Source organism: Alosa sapidissima, chromosome 11 (genome assembly GCF_018492685.1).
Source record: "Alosa sapidissima isolate fAloSap1 chromosome 11, fAloSap1.pri, whole genome shotgun sequence".
In the NCBI taxonomy this organism is placed as follows: domain Eukaryota; kingdom Metazoa; phylum Chordata; class Actinopteri; order Clupeiformes; family Clupeidae; genus Alosa; species Alosa sapidissima.
The window spans coordinates 8953825-8966324 of record NC_055967.1 but is presented as its reverse complement, the minus strand read 5'-3'; the positions used below and the strand labels follow the sequence as shown (position 1 = coordinate 8966324).

At 45.6% G+C, this 12500-nt stretch overlaps 1 protein-coding gene across 2 annotated transcripts in view; it reads left to right on the top strand.

The window, feature by feature from the left end:
- otud7a (OTU deubiquitinase 7A) overlaps window positions 1-12500 on the top strand; it is a 101196-nt gene that overhangs the window by 59065 nt on the left and 29631 nt on the right. For both annotated transcript variants that reach the window (XM_042110427.1, XM_042110428.1), the window contains exons 4-6: window positions 5216-5428; window positions 5938-6156; window positions 10653-10754. In XM_042110427.1, the coding sequence (XP_041966361.1) occupies window positions 5216-5428; window positions 5938-6156; window positions 10653-10754 (534 nt within the window). The remainder of the gene's footprint in view (window positions 1-5215; window positions 5429-5937; window positions 6157-10652; window positions 10755-12500) is intronic.

Below are 12500 nucleotides of genomic sequence, written 5' to 3'. Positions count from 1 at the left end.
AGCAAGCTAACTTATAATCAGTTTAACAGCTTCAATCAGAGAAGATCCTCACCTTGAACCCATTGCATTCACTCACACTCTCACACACAGACACACACACACACAAGGTTAGATCTTGTACTGTAGCTATGGGACATCTGAGTCATTGGCAGCCTCAGACAGCAGCGGGAAGGGAGACACTCAGACGTTCCGGCTGCCAGATTCTGTCATGACGAGTTGTGACAACCCTGGCACAACATCAGCTTGGCCGCACAACTCCTATGTGTGTGTGTGTATGTGTGTGTGTTTGTGTGTGTGTGTGACAGAGAGAGAGTTTGTGTGTGTGTGACCCTAGGACAAGTTTATATGAGGTAACTGAGTTCAATGAGTGAGTGAGTGTGTGTGTGTATCTGACTGTGTACTGAGTACTGTGTGTGTGTGTGTGTGTGTGTGTGTGTGTATGTGTGTGTTTGTGTGTGTGTGTGTGTGCGACAGCGTCCCGATCCCTCTGTCCCATAGCCAGTAGTGTTGCCCACCCACAGGACTGGCCCCTGCAGGACACTGCTGTCCCTTCTTGTTCTTAGTCAGGACATCGCGATAGGTAGGATTGTGACATGCTGGCTGGCGTCTCTCAAGACACCCCACTCATGGAGCTGTAAGGGCTGTAAGGGCTGTAAGGGCTATGACTAGACAGGCACCTCTCTGGACACCTCTCTCTTGGGGTCCTCCAGGGCCTGACTCCCACACGGTGGTAGGTGGCAGAAGAGATGCGGAGCGAGGATCTGAGTTCAGAAAATCCAGCGCATTCTTTGCCTCCGCCTCGAATAACGTGACATCTCGGCGGCCGTTATCCCTTACATAGTGCTATATTGTATAGTACTATATAGCTAATGACCACCATATAGTTATCAGTATACAGTATAGTGCACTATAGCTAATGATCTCCATATAGTTATCAGTATACAGTGCACTATGAAGTGGATGAGTAGAGGTTCCCAACACAGGGAGTGAGTGTGGAGGTCCCCTCAGGTGAGGTGAGACCTGAGGGTTGGGATTGTCTCCTGTGTTTTCAGGCTGTGTGTGGACACTCAGGAGTGATGGGTGAGAGTTAAAAAGGTGAGAGAAGTGAGCAGGTCACCCCCTGTGTTTGAAAAGACCAGGCGTCAGGTCAGGCTTTCTGTATCACACAGAGGTGGGCGAGACTGCTGCATTAGAATGTTTCCCGTCTTCTAATGCAGGCGTGATGCAAATCTAAATCTCTCGCCGCGTTACCATGGGGATGCAGTATGCAGTCTCTTCTGTGACTGCAGCCTGCACACCCTGAGAGAAGTTCTCTCTCATTTCACTCTCTCTCTCTCTCCATTTCATTCCCTCTTCCTCTGTCTATCTCTCTCTCTCTCCTCTCTCTCAGAATCTCATTTAGCATGTTCTCTATCCCCCTTTCTCTCCAGCTCTCTCACTTTTATTCTCTCAATTCCTTTTATCTTTTCGCTCCCTCTCTCTTCCTTCTCTCTTAGTCACTGTGTAGGCTGTTAGTCATTAAAGAATTATGATTGCAAGTCTTGTGTAGTACATGATAATGGCTGCTCTAATGACAGGTTTGTGAAGAAAGAAGGCTTGCAGATGATGGCTTTTAATTACGTCACATCAAACAATAAAGCTCTCCGGACAATGGAAAGTCCTGCAGAACCGACTGAAAAAATAACTAGAGATGGGAAAATGAGACTAAAAATCATGGATCACTCTACTGACGATGTAAGATTAATGTTGATTTAGTGATTCTGTGAGCAAACAGTATTATTTGCCCAGGTACAGTATGTATGTCTTACCAGTAGAGCTACTTTGAATTTGATTTGTCATGAGCAAAGAGTATTTTCCTAGAACTATAGCCTCTGGGTAGTTTTTTTGTGTGCCGCTTGGCAACTGCTGGTAGCGTAAGACTCTTGATCCTCCACTCAGGGCTGATGGTGGGGGTCCCTCTTGCAGAGATAAGATACTCACTGGAAGAGTGGGATGCAGCTGTGTTGTTGTGTGTGTATTTCTGTGCACATCTTTGTGTGTGTGAGTGTGTGTGTGTGTGTGTGTGTGTGAGTGCGTGCGTGCGTGCGTGTGTGCGTGCATATAACCATCCTAAAAGTGTGTGTTATTTTTGAAAAGCCTGTCTCTTTCTGTGTCGCATCTTCCTCTCATCTCTACTCGCTCGGTGTAAACCAAAGGTATAGCTATCTCTTTTTACACAGCTTTTTCTACCATGATTGTTTCTCTCTTTCTCTCTCTCTCTCTCTCTCTCTATTTGTGTGTGTCCTGTTACTGTGTGGCATCAACGACTGAAAACAGTGGCGCAAGTTCTCTCCACACAGCTGCCGTGTGAAAGGCAGGAATGTTTCAAACAATGCCTCCCCGTTTTGGCCAGCTTATAATGTGAGCAGTTCCGGGGGGAGCCAGCACTTTGTTTTGGGTCAGAGACAGCCTGTACCCGGGCCCTGGCACAGTAAGCCACTCAGTCTGGCCCAGAAGTGGGCCAGAACCAGGCCACCTCTAAGCCCACATGACCAAGGGCAGCCCTGGCATTGGCAGGCTTTGTAATTGGGATGAAATTGAAAGGGTTTATGGGAGCTGGCAGTGCTAGCCCCAAACAATGGCTTCCAAAAAACCCACTGAAGGATCTAAAGCCACAGCCATTAAAAGTGACCTCTCGCCTGGCTCGAGAGAGATGTGGCATTTGCTTTGTGTTTTTGAGGTTATATTTGTCTGTGTGTTTTTGGTTATTATTTTGCAAACCAACATGCCCTACTTTCGTGTAGAACTAAAATAGGCTGAAAGATTGTGTAATCAATCATTAAAAACTCTTCAGCAGATGGTCTGTGGTCATCTGGAAGCACACATAATTGTTGCCATCACCCTTCTGACACAACCACATACTTTCATAGTTTCATTGTTCTCTTTGTTGTATACGGAGAACTATACAGGTCCTCCTCCCGGCTCCGTTCTGTGACCTCCCGTCTGGTTCTGGTACTCTTTGGCAGTTCTCTTTGAGTGCGACTGTGGCTATTCACTGTCTGTTGTGGTTCCACCCCACAGTGAACTATGATTTGTCTGTTGCCCTGCTCCTAGATTGTAAGCAGACGGAGAAAGACAGCTTAGGGAGAGACTCACAATTTAGTTTGTTTCTCCTTGAACTGTATTATTTTCCTGGTTTACATATTTTTCAGTAAGTAACCTTGATGCAAGTCATTCACACAGCCTCCATGCTGGGGTAGAGAACACTTCCTCAGAGTTCCTTTGTGAGGTCTGCACTTCTCCCTTCTTCTCCCTCAGTAAAGTATGACACCAAATGATATGGTGAAGGCCATGTTTGCTACATGTAGCAATAGCAGTGCTCATCAGGTTCACGTATGCGAGTGGCAGTCTACTGTTTTGATCGTTAGATCAGTTACTAATACTGACTGTCTTCAGCCATCTCCCATTCATCTCAGTGGTCATCTCCTACTGTATGTAAGGCATGATGCCGAAGGATGTTGTTATGAGTTTCAGGTAGGTTTATGTGATTGAGTGCTGGTGTACTTGATCTATGGTCTGAACCACTCTCACACTCCTGCTGTCTGTTGTGTGTCAAATGTGTGTGTTCAAGGCGTCACTTTGTGCTAGCCCTTTGGTTTTAGGCCATGGCATCTGTAAAGTGCTTTTCTATGAGCTAGTGTCCATTGTTAATGTGTTACTTAAATCAATTTAAAAATCTTTTCTAGCTGGCTGAAGAAAAGTTAAATGTTTAATGCTCCATGAACTCCACTTTATTTTAGAACTGCACGTCAACAGGCCACAGAGGACGAGGTGGTGTTACAGAGCCAGGCGCTTGCATCATACCCATGAGTAGCTTGGGTTCTGTGCTCGACTCGCCAGGCTGGCGGTAGCGCTGGAGTCTGTGTGTACCATCGGCAGTGGCTTTGGATCTCTGCGTCCCCTGGGCTGTAATTATCCAAGGGCAATTAACTGCAGCACTAGTAATAGAGGTTTACTCACCGGACACCTGTCTCGCATCTTAATGAGTGGTGGCTAATTCAGTTTGTGGAGAAAGTGAGCTTAGGTCAGCCTGCAAAGTTTTCCTTTATGTATGTGTTTGTCTTTGTGTGTGTGTTTGGGGCACTGATTAGCGATGAATATGTATGTTTGTGTGTGTGTGTGTGTGTGTGTGTGTGTGTGTGTGTGTGTGTGTGTGTGTGTGTGTCTGTGTGCGTGTGTGCGTGCGTGCGTGTTTGGACAGGTGTGTCTTTTTGTAAAGACAGTCTTAGTGAGAACGGGATAATACCACCCCTGTCTCTCTCTCTCTTGTTTAAGGTTAGTATATGGGTGTGTACTGTATGTGTATGGTTATGTGTGCGTATCTGTGAAAGAGAAAGGCTGAAACAGACAGACTGTCTGTGTTTATATTTGACTCATTTTTAAACTTGATGTTGCTTTTACGCTTATAACGGTATGCATTCATTGTTCATTATCTACAGCTCTATTTGTTGTTTTTGGAACAGCTATGTGTTCACACCTATTCAACTGGGTTTGATTAAACCTGTGTGTGTGTGTGTGTGTGTGTGTGTGTGTGTGTGTGTGTGTGTGTGTGTGTGTGTGACCGGATTGTTAACCTTATTGCTAACACTGTTAAGGATGTACTTCCAGATAATGTGACCATGTACAAACATTCACATATTATGCCAGAATGTTTAACAGCTCCACTGATGTGTTTTGTAACATCCCTAATACCCCTGATGTTGTGTTTTTAGACTGAGACAGACGGGAAGTACTTATACTTGAAATAGAATGTGTGTACGATCTCTACATGGACATGGCTTTTAATGACAAAATCATGAAGTACCAACCCATACGGACAAAACTATGTGACCTACAGTAGGCTATCAGTGCAAGCTAGTGGTGTTGATCTTTGGCAGCTTGGGGCATGTCCACAAACTTGTTTCCAGTGGGTTAAGGCTGGCAGGGCTCTCCAGCAGAAAACAAACAGCTAGCAAAGTTTTGCTCCATATCTGCAGTTATAGGCAGCCTTGCAGTATGGCGCAGGAGATGTTTTTTGTACCCCTGAAAATCATTGAGTGACAAAGCCCTATCTTATCTCTTGAAATATTTGAATCCTGTCTGTTGTAATATGATTTGTGGATTTAAATAAAGAATTAAAATGTGTGTGTGTGTGTGTGTGTGTGTGTGTGTGTGTGTGTGTGTGTGTCACATGCAGGTAAAAACTGGGACCTGAGTGCGGCGCTGAGCGACTATGAGCAGCTCAGACAGGTGCACACGGCCAACCTGCCGCAGGTGTTCAATGAGGGCCGCTACTACAAACCGCCCGAGCATGAGAGCCGCTACTACAAGCCGCCGGAGCGCGACTCCACCCCCCAGCACGTCAGCAAGATGGAGCAGAGCCTGCAGCGGCCGGAGGAGAACACGCAAGGTAGGGGGCACAAACGGGGACCCCCTAAAACTCACCGAGACAACCCAAAACCTCACTGAGACTTGAGGCTTCAGACAGCCTAAAAATCTTACAGAGACTCATGAGGCAGGCCCCGCAGAGACTCAGACTTCAGACGCCCCAATACCTCACAGACGCTCTAGACTTCAGACGCCCCAATACCTCATAGACACTCTAGACTACAGACACCCCAATACCTCACAGACGCTCTAGACTTCAGACACCCCAATACCTCACAGACACTCTAGACTACAGACACCCCAATACCTCATAGACACTCTAGACTACAGACACCCCAATACCTCATAGACACTCTAGACTTTAGATGTCCCAAAAAATTCCCAGATGCTTTAAAGTCACTATACTGCCAGGAAGTGCTTTAATCTATTTCTTGACCACAGGAAAGAACCTAATTGTCTGTCTCTCCCTACTCTTTCCCCCTTCCTCTTCTTACCCTTCCTCCTCCTCCTCTTCCTCCTCCTCCTCCACAGAGAAGCGTCTGTCGCGGGGTATCTCCCACGCGAGCTCTGCCATCATGTCGCTGGCAAGGCTGCACGTGACGGGCGAGGTGGCGCGCGAGCAGTTTCCGCTGGAGATGCCCATCTACACATTCCAGCTGCCCGACCTCAGCGTCTACAGCGAGGACTTCCGCAGCTTCATCGAGCGCGACCTTATCGAGCAGTCCACCATGGTGGCCCTGGAACAGGCCGGTCAGTGACCCACTCCTCCTCTCACTCTCCTCTTTCTTCTCTTCCTCTATTCTTCTATTATTCTATTCTTCATCAAATATACTATTACTTCTTTCCTTTCTTCCACTATGGTGGCCCAAAATCTCCTCTTTCTGCATTCCTGCATCTATCCCTGCTCTTTTTATTCAGCTCTTCTTCCATTGTATCCTCCATCTATTCCTCCTCTCTATATCGTCCCTTCTTTCATCTATTCCTCTGTATTCCATTTCCTCTTCCATCTTTTTGACTAGTCCATCGTGGTGGCCTTGGAGCAGGCTTACCAGTGCTCCTTGCTGCCTCTCACTCCCCCTGTTCTCCTTTAGACATCTCTCTACGTTCTTCTGTTCTTCTCTCTATTCTTTCGTCGATTCATCTTCACTACACCGTTTCTCATTTCATCTGTTCATCTGTCTTCATGCTCTATTTCTCCATGTCTAATAGATCTTAATGTAAATATGAGATAAAATGTTGTAGGTGTTGAATTTGGGCCTGTCAATATTTTCAAATTGGCTGGTCTGTGAAGTGGGTGAGACTCTGCCTTTCTCTGAAAATCTATATGTTATTTTATCATACAGTACAAAGCATACAGCAGAGTCTCTGTAAGTAAAGGTTACCCGTGTCCATTTTCAATCAAGCCAGCGAGTTCCCCCTTTGACCTTTGGGCTAACTTAGCATAATCCATCTCCTCATGACAATCTGGGACTATGCCTTTGACATTTAGATGTTATTAGACCGCGACCTGTTCAATGACACAGAGGTGATGCACATTGTCTCGTTTGACCCTGAGGCAGGCCACAAGTCACAGCTGCTTTGACCTTTGACCCTAGGCTGATGGGTGTGCTCTCATGGAAAATTGTGTTTGTGCCAATCACTGACTGTGGCATTTAGCCGCTGCGGGCCGATCTCTGACCCGTGCAGTGGTGGTCAGGTGGGGAGCTGGTGTATTTAAAGGAGATATCTGTGTGTGTTTTTGAGTTCAAAACATTAAAAACTAAACACTAATACATTTTTTTTGTAATGTAAAAAATGCCTAAGCTCTGTGTTGCTAGATATCCACAAAAGTTAGTATGCTAATCAGTCAGAGATGGAGCGTCTCTCCTCAGTGGCTTTGGATTGAATGCATTGCATGTCATTTGGAGTGTTGTTGGTGCATTCAAGACAAGTCAAATTCTACAGAATTCTACATTCGCTGCCACAGCCACTCTCTCTAATCATGCTCATGTATTTAATTAGGCTAATTGGTTGGATGCCTCTGTTGCATATTGCACATAAGGTTGTGCAATAATGTTACTGTAAGGTTACAGTGTGGCAAAGACACAGGTGCTGTTGGTGCTTAATTTGGGTTATTTCGTAGGTAGTGTGTATGTGAGGATGCAGGTCTCTCATGGCCCTTTTGAAGTCTGTATTTTGTGAAATGAGATCAGTGACAAGCGTTATCTCTTTCATCTCAAAGAGGCTCCTGTGAGTGGATTTAATTCTGCACAGGACGCAGGCCGGCCATGTCATCTTTGTGAGTCCCTACAGGACAAAACAAAATGAAACGAAAACAGTAAACAGATCATGCCAACATGCGCAGACTCAGGGCCCAATCCAATTAGCTGTGTGATGAAAAGATTATCAAACATCTGCCTTTGTTACACAGAGATTAAGTCCTCTTCAGTCAGATCCCCCACGAGATGAGAGCTACTTGGATGGCTAATTAGGAGATGACGAGCAGGCCCTAGTAGCAGCAGCTGTATCCGAGGCTGATCGGAGCTGGGTCTGGTCAGGATTTGACCCGGATTTGGCCCGGATTGGAGATGTATCTGAACCTCTTCACGGTACTGGTCAGGGCCAAATTAAGACCAGGTCTGGGAAGGATTTCTCTGTGTGTGTGTGTGTGTGTGTGTGTGTGTGTGTGTGTGTGTGTGTGTGTCTGAAACCACATGGAGTTGCATCAGTACCAGGCCTTCTTCAGAGTCAGATGTCTTGTAGCATCTGAAGCCCAGACCAGCATGACTCTAGTAGAAATAGACAGAAAGAAAGTGCTGTTAAATAGATAATTCAGGTGTTTAAAGAGGAAAAGCACCCATCCTTAATGCTGACCATGCCCTCCTGGCTGTCAGAGAGAGACGTCTGGTAGGGACGGGTCCCAGTCTGCTATGTGCTTTTGTGTGAGGGAGGGGGGCGACAGCCTGGAATGGTCTGTTGTCTTAAGAGGCGTTTAATAAATGATACTGCAGAGCCCTGCAGGGCTCGAGCTGTCTAGAGACAGACTGCAGTCTCAGGTCGCTGCTGTTTGTGTCTGTGTGTGTGTGTCTTTTTGTCTGAGTGTACAGTATGTGCTTGTACTTGTTGTGTATGTGTGTGTGTGTGTGTGTGTGTGTGTGTGTGTGTGTGTGTGTGTGTGTGTGTGTGTGTGTCTTTTTGTCTGAGAGTAGGTATGTGTTTGTGCTTGTTGTGTATGTGTGTGTGCCTTTGTGACTTTGTGTGTGTGTGTATACATGAGAGAGTGAGAGAGAGTGTATGTGCCTGAAACTGTGTTGGTGTGTGTGTGTGTGTATGTCTTTTTCTCTGAGTGTATGTGCTTGTGCTTGTTGTGTATGTGTGCGTGTGTACTGTAAGTGTGTGTATATGTGTGTGTGCATGAGAGAGCGAGAGAGAGAGAGAGAGTATGTGCCTGAACCTGTGTGTGCACATTTGTGCACATGTATGTGTGTGTGTGTGTGTGTGTTGGAGAAGGAAACACCCTAGGGGTATGTGTGGGGGCAGAGCTTCTGGGTAAAGGTCTCTTTGCTGCCCACTCGCCCCCTCTCTGTTGCCTGAGGGCAGGTGTGTGTTAGGAAACACTCCTGGGGGAGTGGTATGTGCGTGTGTGTGTGTGTGTGTGTGTGTGTGTGTGTGTGTGTGTGTTTGTGTACGTACGTTCATGGGGGCAGTGACAGGAAAAAGCAGCACTCGGAAGGATGTTGCTCACCTCAGCTCATGCCTGTGCAGATCGGCTGCTCTGTGTGTGTGTGTGTGTGTGTGTGTGTGTGTGTGTGTGTGTGTGTGTGTGTGTGTGTGTGTGTGCGCGTGCGCGCGCGTGCGTGCGTGCGTGTGTGTGTGTGTGAGAGAGAGAGAGAGGTTTTGCAGGATCATGTGATAGTTTGATCATGCTCATAGGTTCACACCCACAAACTGGTCTGAATTCAGCTCAGCTGCTGTTGGACTGGGAGATAGCACGGGGGTGGATCAGGGATCTGCACATCACTGCTGAATGTTAATGTGCTCTTAGCATTTCACGCTTACTTTCACGCTAAAATGGAATGCATTCTGTTCTCTAAAAGTCCACAGGACCTATTAAGTCCACTGTTGAAGACCAAGTTATTGCAAAATTTTCCCTGAATGCAGCTCATGATAGTACACTACCGATCAAAAGTTCGGGGTCACTTAGAAATTTCCATTTCACTCTATTATAGACAGAATACCAGCTGAGATCAGTTGCATTGTTGTTTTAATCAGGACAGCAGTTTTCAGATTACATTATGTGCTTACATAATTGCAAAAGGGTTCTCGACTGTTGTAGAAAGTAATGGCCGATCTTTAATGCAATATCTACATTGCCCATTATCAGCAGTTATTCATCCAATGTTCCAAAGGCACCCTCACACTCCAAAAGCACATTTACTAATCTGATATAATTTTAAAAGGCTAGCTGAGAAAACATTTGAGAACCCTTTGGCAATTATGTAAGCACTTAATGTAATCTGAAAATTGCTGCCCTGACTAAAAAAAACAATGCAATTGATCTCAGCTGGTATTCTGTCTATAATGGAGGGGAATGGAAATTGACCCCAAACTTTTGACCAGTAGTGTATCTATATCTATGATGCAGCTCTTGTTGATGTCATACATTGTTACACATGCTGTGGATAATAAAGATTGCTTTTATTTGCTAATTGGTGACTATTGTAAAGACAACACGGCTCTTCACAATGTAAGTAGAACGCTCCATTGACTTCAATGGGATTTCCCAAAGTTCTAACGGTCATTATTTTCGACCTCTGAAAAAAATAATGACCACTGTCAATGGCAACGGACTTTGTGCTTCTAATTCAGGTCTTCCATATCATTCCGTAACTGGAACTTAATTCAAACGTGAAAGCAGACGGTTGATCAGCTGTGTTCTAAAGAATGTTTGATTCAAGTTCAGCTTGTGTTGTTGTGATCTATTTGCCACGATGAACATACATGTAACAAATAGGCTATAGCCTAGGCTATGTAGGCTAAAGAGTCATATTGTGGGGAGTTTATTGTTTCATTTTGGCAAGTAGCTGTGTAATTAGCGGGATAATGTATAGAACGCCCGTCATTATTGGAAAAATATACAGTATATTGTATATTCTATACAGTACATTATCCCTTACATTCCACTTAAATGGAATGTGGTCTTCCTCCTAATTCAGCTGTTTTTCTCTCCCCTCTCTTTATCTGTCTATTTCTCTCTCCTCCTGAAGGTCGTCTGAACTGGTGGTCCACCATGTGCACTAGCTGTAAAAAGCTGCTTCCTCTGGCCACCACTGGGGATGGGAACTGCCTGCTGCATGCGGCCTCTTTGGGTGAGTGTCTCTCTCTCACACACACACACACACACACACACACTCACACACACACACACTCACGTCACACACACACACACCAGGATGGGCACAAATACATCAAAATGTATTTCCAAATAAAATACCAAATACCCACCTTAAAAATGTATCAAAATAAGCTACAAAATACAGCAGCCAAAAAATTTATCAAAATAAATATATTTTTGTATTTTCGAAATACTACAAATACTTCTTTCTAAAAGCCTTTTTTGTCTATCCCTTCACTTGTACACTACCTGGAAAATCATCTGAAAGCAAGAGACTCTTTCCATAATCAGTCAACAGATTAGATATGCTGACCCCTCATGTTAGACATACCTATATAAACCTCTGCCAGGGTCGGCGCCAGAGAACAACGGGTGGGGGGGCACTTCACCTCACTTTTATTAGTTATTTTTCCAAAATTGCCATATAATAAAGAGCATCCTTCGAGCCTTTTGGATAACTGAAACAATATCATGGGGGAAAATAGTGCAAGAATCATTCTAGCAAAGGAAAATAAACGCTCTACTGGAGCAGAGGGGCTTGACCATGCAAGGGTGCCACAAACAGAGACAGACATTTCGTGCTTTACAGTATAGATAGTTAGATAGAGGTCATCACAGTGTTTCACAGAAAGTATTTTACAGTATTTTGAAAATACAAAAATACACAACACTGAAGTATTTTGATACAAAATATGAAGGCATTTTCATCATCTCAAAAAAATACAAATTACAAAATAGTATTTTGTATCTGAAATACGTATTTTAAATACATGTATTAGAAATACTGCCCATCCCTGACACACACACACACACAAAACACAAACACTTCTGTCTGATTTCAAATCCCAATACAAAAGGCCAACGCAAGGATTCCACTGTCTCATGCAATCAGTTTAATTCCTGATGCAATCACAGCATTTTCTGAGAAGTGGTCTAAACTTATGGTCACGGTAAGCTGGGGAGAGCTGAGCCGAAATGCAACGCAAGGAACCACAACCTTGGGATTACAAGATTCTTTATTCAGTACTTGAACAAACCGTGTGTAACACAACACAATAAGACTAATAACCGACCAAGACTGAGGGGAGACAGAGGGTTTAAATACACAGGGGTAACAGGGTACAGGTGGACAATGAACAAGGTAAAACAAGAGACAGGTGGAAACCATAATTAAACTAACAGACTAACAGGTGAGGGGCGGAGACACAGGCACAGGGAACAGAAACACATGGCAAAACAAACAAAGAAACACATGGAACAGGACACAGGAAGTAAACAAGAGGAGCAGCCATGAAGGAAAACACTAAACAGGGAAAACAAACACAACAGGACCCTTACATTACCCCCCCTCCAAGGGCCGGATTCCAGACGGCCCAAACAAAAAAAGGTCCAAACAGGGTGGGCGGAGGGGGCTAACGGCAGGAGGGTCAGGCGGGTGGCCGGGTGGACGGCCGGACAGGGACAGAGGGTCAGGCGGGCGGCCGGTCAGAGACGGAGGGTCAGGCGGACGGCCGGGTGGACGGCCGGTCAGAGACGGAGGGTCAGGCGGTTGGCCAGGGACGGAGGATCAGGTGGACGACCCGGTGGACGACCGGTCAGGCCTGACCTGTCAGGCGGGCGGCCTGGTGGACGGCCGGACAAGTCTGGCTGGTCAGGTGGGCGGCCGGTCAGGGACAGCGGGTCCAGCGACTGGGCTGCAGGCACCGAAGTAGGGACTGGA